Consider the following 26645-nt stretch of genomic DNA (forward strand, 5'->3'; position numbering starts at 1 on the left):
ACCATAAGCATGTTTCTGGAGCAGGATCTAAGAAAATAAATGCTGTGTGTACCTACCTACAGAATAAAGGTACAGCTGATACTTCATGATTTTGCTTTTTAATAACCCTTTATATGATAAATACATTAAAGCCAAACATGTTCTATAAATGTGCATGTACAATATACAATAGAATTTACACTTGCAAATGTAGCAGATGTTATTACTTGCTTCATATTTTAGCCCCTGATAAATAACCTTCATTTAAAAAAAAAACTAAAAGCAGAGACAATTGGTGCATGAGATTTGTTAGAACAGATTATTTATGTTCTCTTTTTCTACTTGATGGATCTGGATTGACAAGAAACTCTAGTCTTTCACATGTTCTCTAAATGTATTTCTTATACTTAAACATTAAAGTGCAAATGAGCACAAGGTGTGTGTCACGGGAGACCAGAACTCTTAACACCTTAAAACCTAGATCGTTTGATTGAGCAAAGCGAGAGATAAAATAAATTGGGGTTTATTTACAAAATTAACATAAAGAGCTGGATTTACGAAATAATACGAATTAACACTTACTGGGACGGGACAAAACTAAATAAAATGTTCCCGGAACGAAATTCCCAGAAACAAAGTCTCTTGGCACTAATTCCCAGGAGCGGGGTTGGTGCGCAAACAGAGCCGCAAAATAGTCTTTGGCTAGTGGCGCCGCTCGCAACCACTTTTTCTCCGCCAAAGGTACTCCGTTCTGTATTCTCTAGTTCTTATGAACTATTGACTTGGGTTACGATGTGATTCAGTTTCAAATCCAGCTCAGATGAATCTAACTCCAGATCGGCTGCAGGGTCTTTTAAACACACCAAACCCTATCTGTACACTCTGCGGCCAATCGCTGTGTGGGAACCAAACTTCTCACCTATGGCAAGGTTGCCAGTACTTCATGGAACCGGGAAAAGGGGCTTCATGGTATGCCACGGACATGCGCAGACTTCGCACCTGTCCCGCTTAGCATACTTAACCAAGCCCACTTCCCTGGTGACATCTTGTCTCCCTTCCCCTGGACATCTACTAGGGGAAAGCTGTTTACATCTCCCCCTCCCCACTTAGCACTTTAACATGTCAGTTCTTTTGTTAACTCCAGACTTGGTCAGACATTCTGGGACCATCCCCGCAGGATGCCTTAAAAGTCTGGGTCAAAATATGCATTACTCACTTGCAGGAATGTTTTGCCATATACTTTTTGATCACTGTACTTGCAAATCAAGTGTTTCCGTTGCTCCGCCGGCTTGAATGAAAATCCCTTGCTCTTATAATATTAATACACGTAAAAGAGGGGACTTTCATTCATGACTTTTCATAAAAATTTATAAAAAGTAAAATATAACCGTTTTAATGTTTTACCCCCAGCCGCACGCACAGCAAAATTCAAAGCGCTAGGACGTTCCTAGTCAAAGTTAGCTTACCGCTTATGTGTTACAGTATGTGCGAGGCTCCTGGCATTTAAAACCTTTATTCCTTTATGCGGTCTGCGGGGAAACACTGTTGCAATACCCATAGTTGATACATAACTGTTGCAATACTTATATAATTTCATTCCTGGTATTGATGTGGTCCCCTTATACCTAGCGGGACACACACAGACAATTATAATACATTTACAGGGTTGCAGCCATTACTGGGCTGCAGAGTTGACACTCTACATTTTCCCAATATGGCTCAGGGGCACCCAGGCGAGCATAATACCTTTATTTACTGGCCTGGGTACCCCCTCACCGTCAGTGTGTCACCTTTTATGTTCCCATTTATTAAAATCCCAGTATGATACGTGACTTCCACTGAGTTCCTACATTTTAGTTTACTGAAAAAGTGTAATATCTGTTAAATATATAAGGTGATTGGCAAATAGCAATGTAGGTTTTGTTTTCTTTTGCCATGCCATGACCCATTGAGCACATGTACCTGTAGTTGTTTTTAGGATGTTTTATTGATTAGGCACCTGAATAGACAATGCCAGGTCTTCAGTATTTTTACGTATTTCTACAGTTTATGAGAGTCTCACTTTATTCAAAGATTTTATTTATTTTTTTAAATGGTTATTTTATGACAGGTTTTGGGTCAGCATCCATTAAATGATCCAACCGAATTTGGAAGCTTACTGGATTTATACTACATAAGCAGGAAAGAAGGGTAAGCAATAAATAAAGGGCTTCTGATTCATGGTACGTCTGATGATTCAGTGTTTCACTTCATAGTTATAGGCACAAAATAAGAATGTAGGAATATAACATTACATGTATGCATGAACAAAACATTTGTTAACCATTACCTACATAACAGCATATGCTGTGATAATTTAGTGTAATTACATACATTTGCATTTACATTCTGTACTTTAAATTATAACTTTCTAGCAGTGTAAACATTTCCTTTATTTCTTACCCCATTGCTAGCTATTTTTTTTTTTTATTGCGTCATTTTCAAAAAATAAATTTTCTTGCATGAAGGTGAGAAATTCCTATAATTTTATATGGTGGTGAATTATAGTTCATTTTCATCTTTCTCCCTATTTTTGGACTGTTACTTGGTTGAATTAACTCTCAGAGCATTTTTATTGTGTTCCTTTTTATTTATCATTTATCTTCTTTTAAAGGAAGAATTGCCAAGATTGTCACAGATAGTGTTGCGATCAGTACTATCACAGCTTTCTATCTCACAGAAACCCATATTAACATAATTGGGAGTCTCAGTGTGATAGTGTTTGCCATTTGTTAAAAAAAAGTATATCCAGGAAGGCAGGCTTTCGAATTGATTATTATAATGTTGTGATGCCTGGTGATTTCATATGATTGTTTGTGGAACTTCAACATCTACATTTGCCCAGATTGGAATGGGAGAGTCAGGAACATATAGGACAACATATGATATTTGAATCACATACATTGTGACATTGTCATAGGTGCTATTTTAGTTGCAAGACAACTGACTCCAGCAATGAATACTCCATAGACAAATAGAGATAATTATTAATAATTATATATTTTTAATAAGTGAATGACAAAAGTTTTGGCAACTTATTGCTCTTTATCACAGTTGATACATCCTGATCACTAGATGTCAGAAACATTGGTCAGTTACAGTGCCACTTAAGAAATAATTGTGTTATTTGTCTATAGAGTATCTAGAGGTCTTTTGTTATGCTGTCATTGTGTAAACCTATTTTTTAACATATTTTAAAAAGTCATTATTGACTATGACAACTATACTCCTTTTCATTGTAGATATTTTTCTTTGATGAATATCACTTTATTTATCACTTGTTATGTATGCTGTTTTGATTAATCACACTTGCCACTGCTATTATATTTATGTAATAGTTATTATTTTATTATGTGGATAAAGAATTTCTAGCACATTTTCTGTTGTTCACCGCTTTTATTATGTGATCCTGATTCCTCCTGTCCACTCCCCCTTTCCTAAATGATCCTTCTATCTTTTCTCAAAGTCTTCTAGAGGAATTAAATCCTTTTTTATAGGATAAAGCATTGTTTTGTAGAACATGCATGATCCAGTATTAATAATAATAATAATAACTTTATTTCATACAGTTTAGCGCTTTTCTCCCAATGGGGGACTCAACGCGCTTCACAATTACAAGGAGGGGGATAGTGTGCGGTAAGCAGCACATGGGAATTTTTACAGATAAAGTATTACAGAAAACAATTTAGAAGTTTATTTAACTGTAATTTCACCACTGTGATACAGTGGCGACCAACTTTATTCTAACTCGGCTAGCTCCGTGAATTTCGGAATATCCCGATGATGTGCGGTTTTGTATCATTATCGCCCGGGGTGTATTGCGTTATTTTCGCGGCTGTGATTTAAGCATTTTATTCCCGCTGGCTGCAATACTGCAATGCCGTGTAAAAACGCATGGGGGCGTTTGCGAGCTGTTGTCTTTGAAGCCGAGAAATTCATGAATTGTAATGCAGTATATACTGTATATATACAGTATATACTGTATAACAATAACCCCTAACATACACATACAGTACTGTATATGCACATCAATGATACTATAGGCTGTCCCCTGGCGAGATGTGTTTGCAACAGAGAGAGAACCGCTGCTCTCTCTGTGCAAACATCGGCACATTAAAAATTATTTAAAATACATTTTTATTCATAGTGTAGATGTGCAGGGGGTCTCCGGAGCTGAACCGCGTTGGTTTCAGGTCCGGGGACCCCCTGCTTCCCGAGATACAGCCCCCTTTATGAGGTGCCGGTATCCCTCTGCATTTAAAGGTCCCGATCACGTGACCGCGGCACATAAACAAAGCAGAGGGATACCGGCACCCCCTAAAGGAGACCCTCTGCACATCTACAGTATGAATAAAACACATATATAAATAAACACTCATTCCTTACCTTTGCGGCTATGTGCTATGGTAACGAAGCAGCATGACTGTATTTTTAATAATATTGTACAGTAAGCAGGGGGTTCCATGAGCCACAAATCAAAGCTCAGGGGACCCCCTGCTCCTGCACAATATTATTAAAAATACAGAAATGCTGCTTCATTACCATAGCTGATAGCCGCTAAGGCAATGAAGGGGTTAACCCACCGTGCCCGCTTTATTGTGGGTAGCGGGGGTGGGTGAAGGGGGTATTTGGCCCTTGGTGTGAGTTTAGGACTTGCGGGGGGGTTGCGGGTGCACTTAACCCCTTCACGACCGTAGCAGTTAATACCGCTACGGTCATGAAGGGGTTAACCCCTACCGCTACCCCCCCGCAAGCCCTAAACAACCACCGTTGGGGCTAATACCCCCTTCACCCACCCCCGCTACCCACAATAAAAAAAACTCACACACAGCGGCAGCACAAAAAATAAATAAATCTAAATAAATAAATAAATGAATATAAATAAATACATTTAAAATACATTTTTATTCATAGTGTAGATGTGCAGGGGGTCTCCGGAGCCGAACCGCTTTGGTTTTAGGTCTGGGGACCCCCTGCTTCCCAAGATACAGGCCCCTTTAGGGGGTGCCGGTATCCCTCTGCTTGGTTTACATGCCGCGGTCACGTGATCGGGACCTTTAAATGCAGAGGGATACCGGCACTTCATAAAGGGGCCTGTATCTCGGGGAGCAGGGGGTCCCCGGACCTGAAACCAATGCGGTTCAGCTCCGGAGACCCCCTGCACATCTACACTATGAATAAAAATGTATTTTAAATGTATTTATTTATATTCATGTATTTATTTAGATTTATTTATTTATTTTTTGGGCGGCTGCTGTGTGTGAATTTTTTTTATTGTGTGTAGCGGGGGTGGGTGAAGGGGGTATTAGCCCCAACGATGGTTGTTTAGGGCTTGCGGGGGGTAGCGGGAGGGGTTAATCCCTTCATGACCGTAGCGGTATTAACTGCTATGGCCGTGAAGGGGTTAAGTGCACCCGCAACCCCCCCGCAAGTCCTAAACTCACACCAAGGGCCAAATACCCCCTTCACCCACCCCCGCTACCCACAATAAAGCGGGCACAGGGGGTTAACCCCTTCATTGCCTTAGCGGCTATCAGCTATGATAATGAAGCAGCATTTCTGTATTTTTAATAATATTGTGCAGGAGCAGGGGGTCCCCTGAGCTTTGATTTGTGGCTCATGGAACCCCCTGCTCACTGTACAATATTATTAAAAATACAGTCATGCTGCTTCGTTACCATAGCACATAGCCGCAAAGGTAAGGAATGAGTGTTTATTTATATTGTGTTTTATTCATACTGTAGATGTGCAGAGGGTCTCCGGAGCTGAACCGCTGTGGTTTTAGGTCCGGGGACCCCCTGCTTCCCGAGATACAGGTCCCTTTAGGGGGTGCCGGTATCCCTCTGCTTTGTTTACGTGCCACGGTCACGTGATCGGGACCTTTAAATGCAGAGGGATACCGGCACCTCATAAAGGGGGCTGTATCTCGGGAAGCAGGGGGTCCCATCTACACTATGAATAAAAATGTATTTTAAATAATTTTTAATGTGCCGATGTTTGAGCAGCGGTTCTCTCTCTGCTGCAAACACATCTCGCCACCGCCGGCCTATAGTATCATTGATGTACATACAGTATACAGTACTGTATGTGTACAGTACTGTATGTTAGGGGTTATAGGGGTTGTTGTTATACAGTATATATATATATATATATATATATATATATATATATATATATATATATACTGCATTACAATTCATGAATTTATGCCATCTGGCGGACACGCGATGCATTGCAGCCTAGTAAATCCTGAACCATTATCAATTAACACATCAACCGCGCGTCAGCCGGGCATGACCCCTGGCTGGGACCGCGGCATGCTCCGGGTGAACAGCGTGGCATTCCAGGAACATGCCAGGGACAAACCGGTGATTTGTTAGAATAAAGTGTGCCGCAGCTGTATCTTGACAAAGGTTCAAGTTTTGACCGAAACGTCGATCAATCCACAAATAAAAGTTTTATATTTTTGCAAAGATTTATGAAGTGCTGGCCTTTAATAACAGGATTACTTTCTTAATTTCATTGGACTTGAAAGACAGCATTTCCATTTCCTTGTAGACTTCTAAGATATACTTTCAGGAACTACACACATTTAATTAATATATTGTTTTAAGCTGTACCACAAATTTGATAATAAAATGTTATTTTGCAAGGCTGAAAAATGTAAGTAATTTATATGGTTTTAGTCGATTAGGTGAAACTGTAAATGTACTTGAATTTCTGCTCTTACAAACAAAACATTTCTGAATGATGCCTTTCTTTTTGTTTTGAATATTTTTGTAGATAATGGTTTCCAGATCATACTACATTATTGTATACATTGTAAATCTAAAAATAGTCTTAGAAACTGTTATGAAAAAAAGTTTTTAAATCTATTTATGATAATTTTTATATTTTTGGCAGATATTTAGGAGGACTTAGGCTCTTACAGGCAACATGTAAGAAATTTTACCAATTTTGTTCTGAGAAAGGGTAAGATACTTTATTTTCAGAAATATTTCGGTGTGTAAGTTTATTATATTAAAAATTGTTTCTTCTTTTGTTAATTCTCATGTATTTTAGTGTAATTTCATATACATGCTCTTACATTGATCATTTGTACAGTATGCTCAATATTCAGCAGACATTAGCAACTTTATTAAGCAGAACAAAAGTTTATCTAGAGAAATAAGATGTTTGTAGATTATACTGTTAATTGCTGACTTTTTAATGTTTGCTTTTAAAATACCCTTCTGCTAAATTTCTAAGCCCTTTCTAACAGTTGTTGAATGTGATGATCACTTTTGTGCATTTGAAATTATAAGCCTCTGAAAATGGGGGCTTAGACAGAAATAATACACCTATGAATGGGCCATAAGGTTTTTTCTGGCACCAGAAGGTGTCTTATGGCTGCTTAGTAAATATGGTGCATAGTGTAGCTTTCTACTGAAGACAGGGGCATAACTACACTACTGTGAAACCCTGCAATGGAGGGGGACCCGAGAGCAGGGGGGGTGGGGGTGCCCCAGCTGGTCAGCACTGTGGAACCCTCAGGCCTAGCACCACCTCCCCTGCCAGTGTACCCATGTCATGGTCGGTGCCAGAAGTTAGGCCCGTCCAGAAATCAGGTCCAACTTCTGCATCCGTCCATGTTGCCCCCGTGCCACATCGCCCACAAGGTAAGAGGGGGAGGGGGGAATTGAGTGAAAGAGAGTGTGATTGAATGTGAGGAAGGGAGGGAGATTGAGTGTGAAAGGAAGGGGGAATTGAGTAGGAGAGGGGGAAATTGAGTGTGAGAGATAGAGGGTAAGGGGAAAGAGTGAGATAGTTATAGAGGGGGAAGAGTGAGACAATTAGAGAGCAGGTGGGAGAGTGTGACAGTTAAAGTTGAGGGGGAGACAGAGAGTCAGAGAGGAGGGGAAGTTAGATAGAAGAGTTAGAGAAGGGTGGTAGAGCTAGAGGAGGAGCAGAGAGAGTTAGAGATGAGGGGGAGAGAGAGTGACAAAGAGGGGGTTATGGCGGACGTTCACAGAGGTACACAATTTGGAGACGTTTATAATGTGAAATTATAATAGGCTTTATTGTGCCTTTTCCTTTTCATCAGGAAATTATCCAAACACAGGGGGGGGGGAACAAAGCTTCCATTCACTTGGGAGTATTTCTAGTGAAATCCTTGCAATTAGTTCACATCTCCATTAGTTAAGCTTCTCCCAGCCCAAACACATAACATGAAAATAAGCAGATATAAGCAGTCTCTTAATAAGGAAAGTCTTATCTGTTTAGTTGCTGTAGAGTAAGCTTCTCTGCTCTCCTGGAACCGCACCCGTGCGTGCACAGAAAAATATCAGCATCCAGGTTTAGAAGTCTTATTTGGTGTCTTGCAATCAGCTCTGCTGTGTGGCTGGCAGAGCTCAAGACTAGTCAGCTCCAGAGATCTGGGTTTCTTTTGGTCAGTCTCTCCTGGGACTCAAGAACCTCTGCTCTGTCTCTCCAAAGGTCAGCTCTCAGTCAGAGCTAAAAAGAGTCACTTCCTGTCTCAAAGGCAGGCTTTTTGTAAACAATCTAATCAGGCAGGTGGTGTTTAGTAATTAACTACCACACTGCTAGATTAAAGGAACATTACTGAACAGGGATAAGTCCCCTGTTACATACCTCCCCTGTTTGTGGGAAGCTCGGGCTTACCACGGCCAAAGCCCATCCTTCCACTCTCATTCTAGATATCTCTGTGACTTGAATGAGAGTGGATGGAGGAAGAGAACCCTCTGTCCCGCTGGGATTGGAGCCCTTTCTCCAGTTTATTTTTGTCTCCTCCCGAAGATGCTTGAGATCAGCACTCCTCAGTCGCTCGAGGAGGACTTTTTCCACGTAAAGTCTTTTTATCGCGTGCGCGGTCTTGAGATTTCTGTTGCGTCGGGCACTCCTCTTTTTGTAGACAAAGTGTATGGCAACAGCTGTAGGGCAGTTAGGACTAGCCCTTAGAGTTTTCTGCTCTTGAAGTGGTCTTTCTGCAGCTTCTCCACACCACGGAGTCGCCAGTTCAGCTTCTTCAGCTAAGGATTCTTCTGGCTTTGATTCTGCACTCCTACCTCTGTTTGTTGCCTGTTGGGCAGCTGTAGGTTTGGCTAGTGCTTTCTTTGGTGGCTCAAACTTCGTAATTTTGTTTTGAAGTTGCGTGGAGTCCCCAACTCTCACTGTACCCGTGTCCTTACGGGCATTATTTACTGTGAGATACTGGTGCTTGGGCAGACCCAATACCTTTTTCCGTATTGGAGGAATCTGTATCAGAGTCTCCTTCATATTCTGGAGCTCTGTAATTTTTGTCGTCAAGGTTGCCGCTGCGTCTTTTTTCTCCTTGGTGTACTGACTCAAGGGAATAGAACAGTCTCTCTGTCTCTCCAGCTCTTGCTCCAGTTTCTGAGCCTTCTCACGCTCCCTCTCATACAGAGTCACCTGGTATCGAAGCTCCGCTTCCAACGATGCTCTGAAGACATGTAGCGTGGCCTTTAGCTCCTCATATTGCTCTGTGGGGATGTACTGGGTATTCAGACGTTCCTGCAGCGCTTGTACCTCTTTAGCAGCCTGCAGTTTTTCTTCCTGTAGCGTTTGCTGCTTCTCCTCAGCATACTGGAGGTGTGTACGCAGACCTTGCAGTTGGTTCTGCAGTCGGTGCTCTGCGTCAAACTTTTCCTTGACTTCTTCTGTTAACTGAAAATTTTCTTCTTTCAGTTTTAAGTTTTCTCTTTTTAATCTTGAACTTTCTCCTTTTTCAGTCTCTATTCTTCAGGGCTTCTTTGCAGTCCTCCTTCCATTTACGCACATCTGCTTTGAGAATGACAATCTCCTGGCGTGAGACTTCCTTCTCTAGGTTGAGGGCCTGAAGCTCCTTCTGAGAGACTTTGAGAACTGTACCAAGATTACCAATAGTTTCTTTAGCAATGTCCAGTTCCTCAGTGAGACTGTGTAGTTCCTTTCAGGAAACTTCCAGGTCTGTGCGGCAGCTGTTGATCTCATGATGTGAGGCATCAAGCTCTATACGAAGAGTGTGAACCTCTTGCTGGAAGACTGTCATCTGCTTCAGTGCCTCCTCATACTTCCGCTTTAGCGTAGCCACCATTTTATCAGATTGGCTCTGTTTTTCATCCATGGCAGAGATAGTAGCCTTTGCAGTATCTAGCTCAGTCTTGAGATCCTCCAATTCGGTCTTGGCCGCAGAGTAAATTGCGAGCACAGTCTTCTGTAGCTCAGCATTATTTTTTCTCTCTCTTCCTAATTCTTCACAGAGCAGATCACAGTCATGCCTGGCAATTTTCAGGGCGTCTTCAGGGCTGGTCAAGGGATCGTTACTCACTGGTTCCGGCTCCGCTTCCCTGGGATGACTAGTTGAGGGTTCCTCACTGTTGGCACCAGACAGACACTTCTTTTGGGTACACGACTTCTGCCTTGGGCCCTCTGGATATTCGGTTAACCGTGGGACGAATTCTCCATTTTCTCTAGGCTGCAGGGCAACTCGGTCCCCCTTTTCCTCCACAGGATCTGCGGACGTGTCTGTTCCTTCCACGGTAAGTGAAGAACTGCTTTTCTTTTTCTTTTTCCGCCTTTTTGATTTGGATGACACCGTCCCTTCAGGGATATTGGGGTCTCCATCTTCATTTGAAATTTTAGCAGCTTCATTATATACGCCAGGCTTTTCTTGCAGTTGCTTTAGCTGACAGAAATATTGGGTGATCTGCTGCTCCCGCTCTGTCTCCTGTTGATCATACTCGTCATCAAAGGGAGCGGTCTTTTCTGCTCGTGCCGAGTTCAGGCACCCCCACCATTCTTGGGGTGTTTTGTGGGTGTGACTCGGTTCGGGTTCCCCGTAAGAGATGTCTTCCTCTTTATTGGACTGGAAGGGCCACTCTTCCGTGGGGTAGGGTTCATTACAGGAACGCTGCATCTTGTCCTCCATTTTTAGGCTATCAGGTGTAATTTTCTTCCTGACCTCAGGAGGCGCTATTGCAGCTGTTGCCACTGTATTTGCTAGAACCCCCAATTGTGGTAGTCCTACAGATGGGCATATTTTGCTTGTAGAGGTCGTAGCTTTCACAGGCATCTCTGTAGACTTTTCTTTCTTGGATTTTTTTTTTTTCAATATCAGCAGTACTGTGCATGCATTTTCTTTTATCAGGTATACAAGATGTGCAGTTGCTAGGTAAAAAAGTCTATTTGCTTTACACCATTTTCTTGCAGGGTGCAATCTCCCCGCTTCAGCAACAGAATTTGGTTTTCTGCCTGAGTTCAGTCATTTTCAGTCTCATCTTTGGGTATTATGGCATTCACACTTCACACTTTGGGTGTCTGTTTTTGCTCCCAAGATATATATAGGCAGACTTTTTTACTTGCAGAAAAAAAACATTCTTTGCAGTGGACTATTTCTTTCATTCCCGGCAGGGTGACTCAACATTCAGCAATTGGTTTTGAAAAAACCTTTTACACAGTTCCGAAATCACTTTTTCCCCCTATAGGGCAATTTTACACTCAGCATTGGTTTGCTAAAAATTCCCCTGCTTCAGCACAGTCTTGTATCAATTTTCACACTTTTCTGCATATACTCAATTCACAGCTGGTAGTCCTATGCGGTGTGGCAACCTTTATCTGCAAAATCAGTACCACTCGTGGGTCACCATCTGTATTCACTGCTTCAGCGAAACTTTTGAAAACAACAAACACCTATCTCTTTCCAAGGGCTGACTCACTTCTTGAACCCTGACTATGGCTGACAGGCAAAGACCCTTATTTCAATGACCATATTACACTTTGAGATAGGCAAAATAAGGTTTAGCTACTTCAGCAGTCTCTTCTGGGTTTTTGTAAGTTTCAGTGGTGTGTATCCCTTTAATTCCGATCTCTGCTGCATGAGGTTTTTTTTTTTCAGACTGTTTTTTTTTTTTTTTCAACTTCAAAATTTTTATTGGGTTTCACACCAAAAACATTATGCCACATCCCATTGTAAACGATTTGAAACCCCCCGACGTTTACCCTTTTCCTTCTCACTATCGAGGGTAAAGTCACTCCAGAGCAACGAGGGACTAACAACATACACTCACAAGACTAGACAAACCTGACTTACTGGACCAGAGACTAGACAACAGAGGAAAAAACACCAAAGGGGGGAAAAGGAGAGGAGGGGGGAGGGGGGAAGGGAATGGACTGCCACCCTGTTCTTTGGTTGTGGAAGATCTGCTGTCGGTCCGTAAGGCGTCCTTCTCCGTGGCTACTGACGACGCCACCTCTTGGTTCCATTTCGAATAGTCGGGGGGGGGATCCTACCTGTCATGTGCCTATGTTATAGTATGTTCCGCTCCGTCACCAGAGAACGCACTTGTGTGTATTATAGCAAAATCGTGCTGGCATCTACCCCGGGGATGTCGGATTGGGTGAGCCATGGCTCCCATACTTTTAAAAAATTTCGGCCAGAGTCATTGACCCAGCTAGTCAAATGTTCCATCTGGCAAACTTGCCACAATCTGTTTCGAATTTTAGAAATGACTGGAAGATCTTGCTGTATCCACAATGCTGCGATCTCGCACCGTGTGGCTGTGGCCATATGTGCCACCAGTTTGTGTGCCGTTTTCGACAGCCCCTGAGCCCGCCTGCCCAGTAAGAACAGCCACGGGTCCAGGGGGACCTCTAAATCGAGGATACTTTGTGTCCAAGCTCTAATGCTCTCCCAAATCGGAAGTACCTTCGGGCAGGACCACAGCATGTGGACTAGGTCTGCTGCTTCCCCGCACTGTTTTGGGCAGAGCGGGGAATAACCGCCGACAAATTTAGATAAACGTAATGGGGTATGATACCAGCGCATCATGACCTTATATGCGTTCTCTTTTAACGTAGAGCATATGGAGCTTTTGGCTGCCGCCTGTAGGATCCACTCCCAGTCTTTGTCCTCTAAAGTCTCCCCTAGGTCTGTCTCCCATTTAGTCATGTAGTTCAGTTTGTCGGCGTCAGGTCCACTTGGACAGATCACTTCCCGGTATAATCTAGAGGTGAGTCCCCGTGTGTCCGTGGCTCTAGAACACAGCTGCTCGAAATTGGTCCTGGCTGGTCTAATTGGAAATTCATTATAGAATGCTCTTATCTGGAGGTAGCGGAATAATTCAGTGTTTGGAAGGCCTTTTTCTGATTTGACGTGTTCGAATGTTTTAATATACTGAGGCCCCTTCAGATTCATTAATCGCTTATATCCCGACTGTATCCAAATTTTAAAGTGCCGCTCTCCGGCCATCCCCGGGGCGAAATCTGGGTTATCGAAAAGCGGGGTCATCAAGGAGTGTTTTGTCGTTAGTTTATGTTTAAATTTGGAACTCCTCCACACCGCCAGAGAGTTCACCATGGTCCGTAGCAGCATCCCCACCGTGTTGTCGCAGCGTTTTGGCAGCCAAATTAAATTATACAGCTCAATTGGAGCACAGCAGGTTTTCTCCAGTGCCACCCATCTCCGCAGGGACGGGTCCAGGTGCCACTGGACGATCTGACCCAATCTTGCTGCTTTGTAATATGCCATCAAACAAGGTACCGCTAGTCCTCCTCTAATCGTGGGTCTAGTTAATATACTCTTAGCAATTCTTGGACTCTTCTTGTGCCAAATGAATTTCATGATCTTTGACTGTAAGGCGAGGATATCTGCCCGCACCAATGGTATTGGCAGGGCCTGGAACAGGTAAAGCACCCTTGGCAGAAGATTCATCTTAATGCTATGAATTCTCCCAAACCAAGAAATTCCAAACCCCACCCACACCCTCATATCCTCCCTTAAAGCTTGAAATAATTTGGGATAATTAGCTTTGTATAATGAGTCATATGTCTTGGTAATTTGGATACCTAAGTATTTGATTGAGGAGGCTTGCCATTTAAAGTTAAAATTTAGTTCGATTAATTTCTCCATTGGGCGCGGGAGACTAATATTTAGGGCTTCAGACTTTGTCTGGTTAATTTTAAACCCGGAGATGAGGCTAAACGCACCCAGAATCTCAAAGACATTGGGCAGGGAAGTGAGCGGTCTCGACAGGGTCAGTATAACGTCATCAGCGTATAATGCCACTTTGTGGGGTTGATCCCCTACGTCTATCCCTGTTATATCTGGGCTTAGGCGAATATGGGCCGCCAAGGGTTCTATACATAATGCAAATAGCAAAGGGGACAGGGGGCACCCCTGTCGCGTCCCGCTACAGATGTTGAATTGCTCCGATGGGAAGCCCTGCTGGCGCACCCTAGCTGTGGGGCCTTTATACAGGGCTAAGATGGCTTCTAGGAGGCGTCCCTCGAATCCAAACGCTCCTAGTACTGCCCTCAGATAGGACCAGTCAATCCTATCGAAGGCCTTCTCGGCATCCAGACTCAACAGCATAGACGGGATATTCTTTCTATTGGCCAGATCGATCAAATCAATGATCCGTCTTGTGTTGTCTGCCGCCTGCCTTCCTCCAATAAATCCCACCTGATCCGGATGGATTAGCCCAGGCAGGACAATGCCCACCCTGTTAGCTATGCGTTTAGAAAATATTTTCACATCGGAATTGATCAGGGATATGGGCCGGTAGCTCTTACAGTCTACCGGGTCCTTGCCAGGCTTATGGATCAGGGAGATTGAGGCCTGGAGCATCTGGGATGGAAAGGCGCCCCCCGCTAAGATCTCGTTAAATAGTTTTAATAGTTGTGGCGCTAATATTTTAAGGTATTTTTTGTAATATAAATTTGAAAAACCATCTGGTCCCGGAGCTTTAGCTGGCTTAAGGGCCTTTATAACCTCTGATAGTTCTTCGAACGTAAAGTCACCCTGTAGTGCCTCCTTTTCTGCCCTGCTCAGTTTGGGAAGGCGCGCCTCTTTTAGGAATTTCTGGGTTTTTTCCTCTATTTTCTGTGTGTGGCTGACCTTATCTCCGTCATAGAGAACTTCGTAGAATTTTTTTAATTCCTCAACAATTCTTCTGGGATCGGAGGTAAGGTCCCCCCCCTTGGTGCGGATAGAGGAAATACTATAATTAGGGAGTTTGTTACGTAATTTATTGGCAAGTAAGGTATCTGGTTTGTTGGCTTTGTCGTAAAACTTACGCTGGGACCAGGCCAACTCCCTCTCGGCTCTGGAGTTTAGCAACAAATTGAGTTTAGTTTTGGTGTCAGAGAGTTCCTTTAGGGTAGCGCTCTGTTTATTTAGACTATGACATGCGGAGAGGTGTGCTAGTCTCCCACGCAGGTCTTTTATCTGGGACTCCTTAGCTCGTTTGGATTGTGCTGCTAAATTCATTAGAAGACCCCTCATGGTTGCCTTATGGGCTTCCCAGAGTGTAGAGTGGGAAGATACACTCCCCGTGTTGATATCAAAATATTCCTTGATTTTATGTCCTATCGCCCGCTCCGATATTGGGTTTTTTAACAGCAGCTCGTTTAATTTCCAGTTCGCCCCCGGTCTGTCCAGAGGCTGCAGAGCACACCGCAGCTCAATCGGTGCATGGTCCGACCATGAAATATCATGGATCCCAGTATGGGTGACCATGGGGACCGCTTTCTTAGATACCAGGAAGTAATCTATCCTACTGTATCTGTTGTGGGGGTGTGAGTAAAAAGTGTATGTTCTCTCCGTGGGATGTTTTTCCCTCCAAATGTCAAGTAAGTGACAATCGTGTAGCCCTTGAAGTATGGTTAGTACGTCCTGTTTCTGTGGTAAGTTAGTCCCCGTGCATCTGTCCAGGTCTGGGTCTAGGGTGCGGTTCATGTCGCCAGCGAGGAATATACAACCTATTGCCACTTTGTGTAGTTTATTGAAAAATGCCGTAAAGAATTGCGGGGCCTGTTCGCAGGGGGCGTATATTGAGCTTAATGTGACCTCCTTGTTATTAATTGTGCCTGTGACTATAACATATCTTCCGTCTGAATCTTTATATGATTTAACCACTTGGAAGGGCACTCTTCGATGCACTAATATAGCTACCCCCCTTTTCTTTACTGTCGCCGAGGACATAAAAATGGTCCTATAGTGTCTGTCCAGGTATTTGGGATGGTTAGATTTAGAGAAATGAGTTTCCTGGACAAACACTATATCCGCCCTTCTACGTATATAATCCCGGAAGGCGATTCTACGCTTTATTGGATTATTAAATCCCTTGACATTATGGGAAATGAGGGTCAGATCGTTACTCATCTCGGGGTTGAATAGAACCTGCAACATGGGACAGTAGTGTTGTGTGCTTCGCCGATAGCCTTGACCGAAGTACGGCAGTCTCCTTCCTGTGGCGGTCGCGCTGATCCTCGAATGGTGGGTCCTGTGGGTTGGGGGGAGACAGCAGGAAAACATGGGGGGTGACACACATATAACAATAAACATTTAATGACCTCCGAGCTGTGGCCCTGCCAACTTGGCTCAGAGTCCAATGCCTTTGGGGATTGGGCCCCTGCCCCGGGACTCCGTCTGATGACACTTCGCCTCTTAATCCCCCTCCCTCCCAAAGGACTTCGCTGGGACTACCCCCTCCCAGCCCCTGGCCCATGTGGACCGCAGAGCAGGCTGAGATCCCTCAGCTCCCACCCCGCTCCTATATCAACGGTCTAACCTTAACCTTTATATCCTATATCTACTAACACCTATGTTTGATGCTATCCCGGGCACCTGTTTCTGCTGCACTAGTCCCCATTCTATGCTTCCATATTCACTTGGGTGGCCTCATCCCCTTACCCTCATCCTAGTATACCTTCTATGGTGTGCTCTCTGTCTATTCATTCTGCCTTCCCCTCTTCTAACTTGCTTGACCCGCTTAACCTGCTCAACTCGCTTCTACTTTCTATTACTTACTCTTTACTTTCCGTAACATACACACTCCTCTTTGTACCCTCGCTTTTGCCTTCGTCTCTTACCTCCTCTACTCCCCTTGTCCTCCTACACCTTACCTCTCTCTTTCCTGCAACTTCCCTTTGTCCTCCAACTATTATCACTTCCCTTTCGCCTTCCCATTACTTACTTATTCCTACTGCTCTAGCCCTTCAGCTTGCCTCCTCTTGCCCCGGTCTTAGGGTTTACCCCCCCTCCTCCTATACTCTGCCCTTGTCACCATCCTCAACCTTATAGGCCCTCTGTCTTTTACTAACTACTTGCCCCCTACCCGCCTCCTACAGCCTCTACATCCTCTTTTCTTTCTAAGGTGTGGGGATAGGGTCTCGTTCTCTCCGCTGCTGTTCTCTGCTGCCTTTCCGTCTATAGCCGCGGCGCGTAAGTAAGTTTGAATATCCCGCTGCTCCGGGCCTCTCGTGTGACGCGTGTCACTTCCTCGCGATATCCGGATCGTTCCTTTGCCACCTGCAAGATGGCCGCTCGCTCCTTTCCGGTTTCAGCGCCCGAACATCCGGCCGCCGCCATTTTGGAATCGTCGCTCGACCTGGACGGATGTGTGTAAGCTCTCTTCCTGGCTGATGGTAGTTTCCTGCTCCTGCGTTCCAGGCTGGATGCTTCTCCTGCCTCGTGTACGTCGCCATCTTTGGGCCTTCAACCGTCCTTGCCCAGGTAAGTACAGAGTCTCTTTCAGGTGGGCAAACGAGGCTTTTTTTCTCCTACCGGAGGGGATCTTGATGCGGATACCTGATCAGTAACGGGGACACATGCCTGAAACATAGTACCAGGTGAATTTAACTGGGAACTGATAAACTTGGTTCCCTAACAACGTGGGATAAACTGAACCATATCTTTGGTGAGGTTCAACTTCTGGAGCGTGGAGGTCGGGGAGACTGACCCGCCATTGCCCAGCTGGGACCTGGGGTTTCCTCCGCCTCCTCCGGTGCCGCTGGTGCCCCTTTGAGCCCCAACTTTTGGAGGAAAGCCTCTCCCTCTCCCAACTCTTTCATGTAGTGGGCTCTTCCATTTTTACTGACGGACAGCCCGAATGGAAATGTCCATCTGTAGCGAACATTGTGGTCTCTCAACACCTTAGTGATTGGTGTAAGGGCCCTTCGGCGCAGCAAAGTCAGGGGGGACAGGTCTTGGAAGATAAGTAGCTTTACCTCCTCGAATTCCACCGACGGTGTCTCCCGGGCTCTCCGTAAGATAGCCTCCCTGGTCTTATAATAATGCAGACGTGCAATAATGTCGCACGGCTGCTCAGACTGCATGGGCCTCGTTCTCAGGGCCCTGTGGCAGCGGTCCATTTCTAGCCACTCTTTGGGGACGTCTGGCAGCAGTTCTCCCAGCCATCTCAACACGAATTCCTCACACTCCCCTGCATCTTCGGGGACCCCCCGGATCCTGATATTATTCCGCCTCTCGCGGTTCTCAGCGTCCTCTTGTTTTTCCTGCAGGTCGGTGATTTGAGTCAGCATCTCCGTTACTTTTTTAGTGTTACGTTTGGCGGCCGTGGATGTTACATCTAGCTGGGTCTCCAATTGTCCTGTGCGTTCCCCCAAGCTCCCAATCTCCCTCCCCATCTCTTTTATTTCTGCCTGAAGGAGGGTTTTGAGATCTGTATAGAGGCGATTGAAATCGCAGAGCCGAACTGGCTGGTGTTCTGGATTTGCTCCGTCCTCCATCTCTCCCTCCCGTTCTGAATCAGAGCCCTGATTCGAGCTTGGCGCCATTACTGCCTCAGCCGCGCTGTTTCTGGTGCTGGGGAAATACTGTGGGAGCCCCTTTGATTTCGGGGTTTTGGCCTGTCGCTTCGCCATCTCGGTGGGTTAGCAGAGTGTTAGAAGATAATGTCCCGTTTTTTCTCGAAAAATAAAGGTTATTTTATGTCATTGGATGCTGAGCGGGGCACAGAGCAATGGGATCACGCATCCATTCTCTCTGCCATCGCGCATGCGCCTTTTTCAGACTGTTTTTAGGCAAAAAGCATTAAAAAAAATTTCACATAAAAATCTCTGGTCCTTTTTAACTACAAAGACACCTCTTGTCCCACCTCGGACACCAAATGTAGACGGACGTTCACAGAGGTACACAATTTGGAGACGTTTATAATGTGAAATTATAATAGGCTTTATTGTGCCTTTTCCTTTTCATCAGGAAATTATCCAAACACGGGGGTGGGGGGACAAAGCTTCCATTCACTTGGGAGTATTTCTAGTGAACTCCTTGCAATTAGTTCACATCTCCATTAGTTAAGCTTCTCCCAGCCCAAACACATAACATGAAAATAAGCAGATATAAGCAGTCTCTTAATAAGGAAAGTCTTATCTGTTTAGTTGCTGTAGAGTAAGCTTCTCTGCTCTCCTGGAACCGCACCCGTGCGTGCACAGAAAAATATCAGCATCCAGGTTTAGAAGTCTTATTTGGTGTCTTGCAATCAGCTCTGCTGTGTGGCTGGCAGAGCTCAAGACTAGTCAGCTCCAGAGATCTGGGTTTCTTTTGGTCAGTCTCTCCTGGGACTCAAGAACCTCTGCTCTGTCTCTCCAAAGGTCAGCTCTCAGTCAGAGCTAAAGAGAGTCACTTAATGTCTCAAAGGCAGGCTTTTTGTAAACAATCTAATCAGGCAGGTGGTGTTTAGTAATTAACTACCACACTGCTAGATTAAAGGAACATTACTGAACAGGGATAAGTCCCCTGTTACAGGGGCCTTCAAACATTTTTGCAGGGTAGCATAAAAATTGTAGTTACACTACTGACTAGACCATCAATTTACTTAATTTCAAATTAAGCACGATGGAGAGGAGAAACCAGCATATCCACCATTAGGCTGTAGTGCTCACTTAGGACTTCAGGAAAATAGTTTGCTGGTTGTATTAGTGTTTTTCAATAATGCATTGTCATTCCTCATGGCTATTGACCCACAGTCACTCCTACCAACCATTGTGGCCATGCACTGCAATCTACAGCACTTATTCCCTCACCTGCTTTCTTTGTAAGTCTCCCATCATACCACAGATTGTAAGCTCTTCGGGGAAGGGATTTCCTTTCCTATTGTCTGATTTTGCTGCGCTTATTGTATTATTATAATTCCCCGTACTGTATTCTTTGTGAAGCGCCGAGTACACTTTTGGTGCTATATAAATAAAGACATACAATACAATTGCTTTTATGATGCTGCTATTGTAGGATAAAGGCTAAATTCTTGGCAACTACTGTACAAAGCTTTTCTCCTAGTATCTCAAGCAATATAATTATTGTTGCCTAAGAAAGTTCAAGGTTTTGGCGCCTTGGTTTCTAGGTATTTAGACAATTTGCTTAACTAAAATTAATGGTTTTACAGTATGAACATAGTTATTAAGACTTGTGCCTTGCTTGGGAAGTGGGCACTAGCTCTAATTTATTCTTAATTAAGCAAACTTTCTAATCACACGCATAATTTTATTTAGTTTATTCACTTATAGCTCCCAAATATTCACATTAAAAGCATCAGGCAGAAAAGGATAGGAAGCAGAATGTTATATTTATATATTTTTTTTTGGTGCGCAGCAAAAGAGACAGGGAAAAAAAGCCACAATTCTTATGATCAGTTGGACCACTTATTTCCTCATTTTCTCGTTTGTACTTGCCCGACCTTTCTCTAGCGTTTGATTATCTTACAAAAATGGGGGGTTTTTTGCCTCTTGTATTATAATGGGGAGAACTATTCTAGGAGTAAATAAGGAAACAAATAAACTGAGTGAGAGCAACAAATGTTGCCACATCAAACCTAACATATACCATAATTGTATTGAAGTCCAGTATGATGAAAGGGGGTCTGTAAAATAAAATGCATCTTCTTTATTTTTAGAATAGCACTGTCTAAGAAGAATTTTACTTTGAAGTATAATGTCAACATTCCAAGGCAAGTGGTAAGTTTTGATACTATCAGGTGAAAAGGTGCACTTTTGGCTGTTATGGCTGTTATGTAAGTAACTGTATAATGAGTAGCTGAAATATAAGTAAAAAACACATCTGATTCAAAGATACATCCTTTAAAGCTACTACATTTGCTTTGCCATCAGCTCTGAAAGTATATATTTTTATATAATTATAGTGTATTACTTTTGGTTTGTTGAATTTACTTGAGGATGCTATCCATTATGAGTCCCAGATTGATATTGAAAGGTAGATATCCTAAAAAAAAGTAGTTACACACAGATAGAACACAACTCACCAATATTGTGTAATGAAATAGTGAAGGTGCCTAAATTGCCTGAGTTGGCAACGGGTGCTACCTACAGTATGTGCTTAAATTGATATGTGTATCAAAGAAAGAGAGTAACTGAATGGGACTGCCAGGGACCCCTGCTGTGTTAATCCTATGGGTCATTAGTCAATGCAGAAATGCCTTAAACTTGCCTTAAACTAGCCAGGTTACACCCAGCACATACCCAGAATGTAACCGGGCTAGTTTAAGGCAAGCTTTAGAATACTCGTGGTCTCATCTGTACTACCAGCTCTGAACGTGAACACTCTATGCCCACAACGGTGAATACATCTATGTGCTTACAGAGAGACTCTCTCCCTATGGAGGTTCATATAAGCACCTCACCTCAAGGGGCTGTTTAATATAGTACATATAATAATATACTGCTGATCACTGTATCTGTCCCCACACGGACCAGTTCATTTCTAACTGGCCAACATTATTTCCAGTACCCATAACGGAACATAACTTAATGAGATGGTATATCACCTGACAACCTCTGACCTTACAGGGTTATTGTGGGTCACTCTCTGAGTGCCTTACTAGACTCCACTGTAGGCTACCCTATTAGGGATTATACAGATTTAGCCCACTTACACAAGCTATCTATGCCTAACCAGTGCAGTTTATGTGCGCACATTATATAATAAAAGCACCTCACTTATAACTGCACTGGGTGGACCGATGTGTACTCCCTGGCCTTATAAGGTTGCCTGAGGTCACATTTGCTATAGTAGCTGCACTGACAGCCCAATACTCTCACACAGTTATCCAGTGGACTCAGACCAGTTTGATTCATCTTACCCACTCTCTGGTTGTTCTGTGGCACACATGACGTACTAGAAATAAAGTACCATAGACACCCCTATCAGACTCTGTTATTCAAATGTATTATTCATTTGAATGAATGTACATCAGTACGTCTGAATATTGATCTACAGTATATACTGTATACAGTATATTGCACTATCCACCTTGCTCACAATCATGAGGATTCCCTTTTCTATCTATTAAGCAAACAGACCCTATCTAGTGACTGTTTTTCAGTGGAATTTAAACACTTATTTATATATCCACTACTTACTGTAGGATCCTGAGCACACCCAGTTCTCAGTCCCAGAACACCCAGATCCAGCATACCTTCAGTTTGTAATTTTAACACCCATTATTTTAGCCTGTTGTATTAATAAAGATTACATTTTAACTACTACATTCAACATCAGAGCGTGAACTTGAGTGCTTAACTTGGGTCACTTCTCCTCCATATTTATTCCTGTTGTATAAATACTGCTGTGCCTGTTTGTAAAATATGCGACAATAGAGCATTTTTATGTTTTTGCCTTTCCAGGAGTGACAGCAAGTAGAGATTGCTAGGCTATGAGGTTCAGGGTGGGTTTTGCTGAGAAAGTCTTTACAGATTGTGGCTATGTAGCGGGCATGCAGAGTTACTGGATACCCCAAAAGTGTAACCGGGAATCAGGTAAGATTCTCGGAAACACTGAAGCATAATGCTCTGATCAAAATCCTACCCTGAATCCTACCCTATCTTGTAGCTCAACGCCAGGAGTCCCTGTTTCAGCACTTACCAGAAACGTAAAAGGGGCATAGGGAACCATGATATCCCCAGAACCGTACAGGGGTCCCTAGTCTAGAGGGGGGGCGAGGCAGTTTATGTTCAAGTCACCCTGAACCTGGTATAGGGGTTCATGGGGGTGCTCCAGCTATAGGATAAAGCTGTGAGGTTTATTTTGTATAAAAATATAAAGTCAGGTTTTTGCAGTGTGGCAGGGATATGGCAAGTGAGAATAGCAAGTAGAAATTCTTATTCTATCCCTGACACCAAAGAAGGACTTAGACATTTTTAGCAAGACACTGTATCCAAGTATATTTTATTAAACGGGTATGTTTAAAATGTATAATGCTTGGTGCACTGTGTGGTTATGAGAGACCAGCTGGCTACAAAGTTGGTGCCACTAAGTTTGCTCAGGTCCCGTACTGGAAAGCCACAGAGATGCCAAGGTGTTAGGGCGGGCGGAGTACCAGAGTTATCCTTTAGTACCCGCGTACTGGCATGAAGAAGGGCTATCAGGCGACCATTTGCTCGTCCCAAGACTCTGAGGAGCCTATGTCAGCAGGGGGTTCAATATGCTAAGAGACAGAGGTGCCATGTTGGCACGTGCCCCTTTGCAGAATTGAAAACCGTGCCCGCCTAGCTTCAGGGTACCGGCAAAACGCTGATAGGCTGATGGCAAAATCCCCACACTCTGATTGGCTGAGGAATTCTGTGAATGGGACTGAAATCCTATAAGAAACCTAGCAGCCAATCAGCTCAGGAAATTCTAAGCGCCAAGACAGCAGCGGCAGATTTGAACTGACCAAAAGATGCTCTGTGAGAAATAGACGCGAGCCGGCTTCCAGGAGTTTAAGCTGAAATATTTTTTAAGTCCCGACTTTTTGCGGCCAAGTTCTACAAATCAAATGTAGCGGTCGCGGCTGGAACTACATGCCGATTGGAGTTCCAGGCGGTTTGGGACTTACTCGCGGTCAACCAATTTCAAAGCTGCGGAGCTTATCCAGTGGTGGCGTGTGGAACTCAATGCCGAGTTGAGTTCCAGGATATTTCGGGACAGGTCCCGGTCAACTGCAAACTTTGTTTTAAGGACTGTAAAGGGCTTGGAAAGTGTAGTTTTTTCCCCAGACTCTCAGTAAGTGTGTTTTCGTCTGCCTAATTGTAATCCATTGTGTGTATGTTTGTTTCAAAGGAATATATCGCAATTTGTTTTACTTCTTGGTTTTTCTCAGTGATATGATCCCGGTATAAAGGTGTAAATGCCTGGTCTCCCGTGACAGTAGGCTAAGCATTTTTAGTTTTATTTGTTTTAAAGCAGCAATTCCCCCTCCCCAATCTAACCCCACTTTTTTTCTACAGCATTGAAACTGGACTATTTTCAGCATGTTCATGAAATACCTACCAGTATTACTTCCTGATTTTTAAAGGAAATGTCAACAGCCGTCCAATAGGAATGATGTTGCAGATTCCTATTGTTTTCGTGGTGGGATATTTAAACAGGGTAAGCTCACCTTGAGCACCAGGTGGAAGCTGAAAATGAGGCAGTTTTTGCTCGGGAACACACTGGTTACGAGTTTGTACATTTAAAAAAAAACGATTAGGGTGAATTGCTGCTTTCTATTACAACTAACTTGTACTGTATATGCAAAGCCTCTGAAACACTGTTTTCTGTACTGTGGCTACATCTGCAATATATTTTGCTCCAGAATCTCCCTGTTTAATCAGTTGCATTTTGTACACTTCCTCCAAAAGTTTGGTCCACATGCGGTACCATACCTTGTGTTAAAGTAGCCGGCATGGGATTAGAGCCAGGACTTCTTGGTGGGGAGGCATTTAGATGGAAAGCCACAACACTAAGGGCTGTGACTAATACTGCAAGGGTTGTGGCTGCATTGAAATAGAGTGAGACCATGGCCTTCGTGGCCATGACCATGCAATAAATAATGGGATGTCAAAGGTTTGTCCCACAAAACTTCAAAAGGTGTTTGGTGTCTCTTGAAGGTCTCTACAAACTCGTGAAAGGGAAAAGAGTCCAGCAGACATGGCAACCAGATGCATTCTATTTATAGCAAGATCCAAATTGTAATATTTGCCTTTAATCACTACTGCTGACTATTTATTTTCAATCAACTTGTAGATATATTCATGCCATTTTCTTTATTGTGTACTATGGTCTCCTGTCTGGCTTTGTATTATCTAAATTCCTACCTAAAGAAACCGAGTTAGTTTGGCATGGTGTATGCCTCACTGAATGCAGAATCCATAATGTAGTACGCTTAAGCAAATAGGAATTAAATAATACTTTTCATACCTTTGCTAGTGGTTAATCGTATAGAGGCAAAGCATTCATGTAGAACATCTGCTTTCTTCTTATTAGTAATCATTTGTTTGCCCATCTCATTCTTTAAAGAATCTATTTTAAAATGTGCTTTTCCCTTCTTACTTCAATGAAATTACATAATCTGACCATGTATTGATCTTACTATTATTTTCTTCATATACTTTTTTCTGTTTCTGTTTGATACATGTATTTGTATTGCCCAGCCACGGGTATAAACTGACAAATGCATGTGTCCTACCATAATATTAAGATTTTTTATTTCAAATTAGTAATACAGAATGTGTACAGTACCCGTATCAATATAATTTGTATGTGATTTTTTTAACAAGTTTATTACTAAATATATATTTATATATTTTTTTTGTTCGCGTAACCAGTTAAGACTGTTACTTATGTACTAACATTGAGAAACTCACAAACTTCTTGATTGGTTAAGAGGAAAGGAGTGTCATAAAGGCACAGCAAGACTACTGTTCTCACTTAACAGTCAAGCCTCTTCCTCTTCTAGAAATCAATACACAGTGTGTGCATCTATGGCTGCCAATCACTGCTGACAGCATAAAGAGCACCTTTCAGAGCACCATGGTGTCTCCTTTAAGCTCTATTTTCAGAGTGCAAACCTTCTATTTGAAGGGTTTAACGTTTAATCCCCAGTAAGTACATAGATTTACATGTTCCACATGCAGTGCTACTTATCTAAAAGCAGCTAAGTATGTGGCACTACTCCTCCAGGAGCAGGCATTAACTATTACTTCTGCTCAGTAATTAAAGGTACAATCCTGGTTTATTATGATTTACTGTACAATCCTGGTTTATAATGATGTACAATTTGGGGGTTAAAATAATGGCCACAAGTTCTCCATAACAAATAATGTTTTGATACCTAATTACTTAAATACAGTATGATATTCTACATTTTATTTTGTGCTTTATCTGTACTTGTTTATTGAAATAAAATTGTAAATACACTAAAGTCCCTCTCTATACACACACAAACTCACAAAAAACACTCTGCAGCCCCCCTCTATACACACAAACACACACACTGCAGACCCCTCCTTATATACACACATATATTCACACACTCTTTATATATTTATACACACACTGCAGCCCCCCTCTATAAACACACGTGCACTACAGCTCCCCTCCCCCTCCACACATACTATAGCCCTCCCCTAAACACACACTCTACAGCCATCCTTCCCCATACACACACTACAACACCCTCCCTTACACACACTTCTCCCTAAACAAACACACATTTCAGAAAGACACACCCTCCTGTTCTATACTCCACCAGCTTTATACTCCCTCCAGTTCTGTACTCCCCACTCACCTGTTCTATACTTCCCCCTCCTCTGCTCTATAATTCCCCCCTCCCCTGCTCTATACTCCCACCTCCCCCTGTTATATACTACCACACCCCTGTTATGTTCTACTCCCTCCCCCTTTTCTATACCCTCCCTGCTCTATATTTCCCCCTCCCCCTGCTCTATATTCCCCCATACCCTGCTCTATATTTCTCCCCTCCCCCTGCGCTATACTACCCCCACCCCCTGCTCTATACTCCTTGTGAAAAGGTGGAGCCCAGCTGGCTGCCCCTGAAACCGCATGGCAAGGGCTG

The 26645-nt window shown here is 43.3% G+C and overlaps 1 protein-coding gene across 4 annotated transcripts in view; it reads left to right on the forward strand.

Moving 5' to 3' along the window:
- The window catches only part of LOC142497036 (uncharacterized), a 193046-nt gene that overhangs the window by 84019 nt on the left and 82382 nt on the right, over positions 1–26645 (forward strand). For all 4 annotated transcript variants that reach the window (XR_012802160.1, XR_012802161.1, XM_075604276.1 and 1 more), the window contains exons 11-13: positions 2090–2169; positions 6922–6990; positions 20709–20769. Coding sequence is in view for 2 of the 4 variants with exons in the window: in XM_075604276.1 (XP_075460391.1) it covers positions 2090–2169; positions 6922–6990; positions 20709–20769 (210 nt within the window). In the remaining 2 variants the exon portion in view is untranslated. The remainder of the gene's footprint in view (positions 1–2089; positions 2170–6921; positions 6991–20708; positions 20770–26645) is intronic.

Source organism: Ascaphus truei, chromosome 6 (assembly GCF_040206685.1).
Source record: "Ascaphus truei isolate aAscTru1 chromosome 6, aAscTru1.hap1, whole genome shotgun sequence".
NCBI lineage: Eukaryota > Metazoa > Chordata > Amphibia > Anura > Ascaphidae > Ascaphus > Ascaphus truei.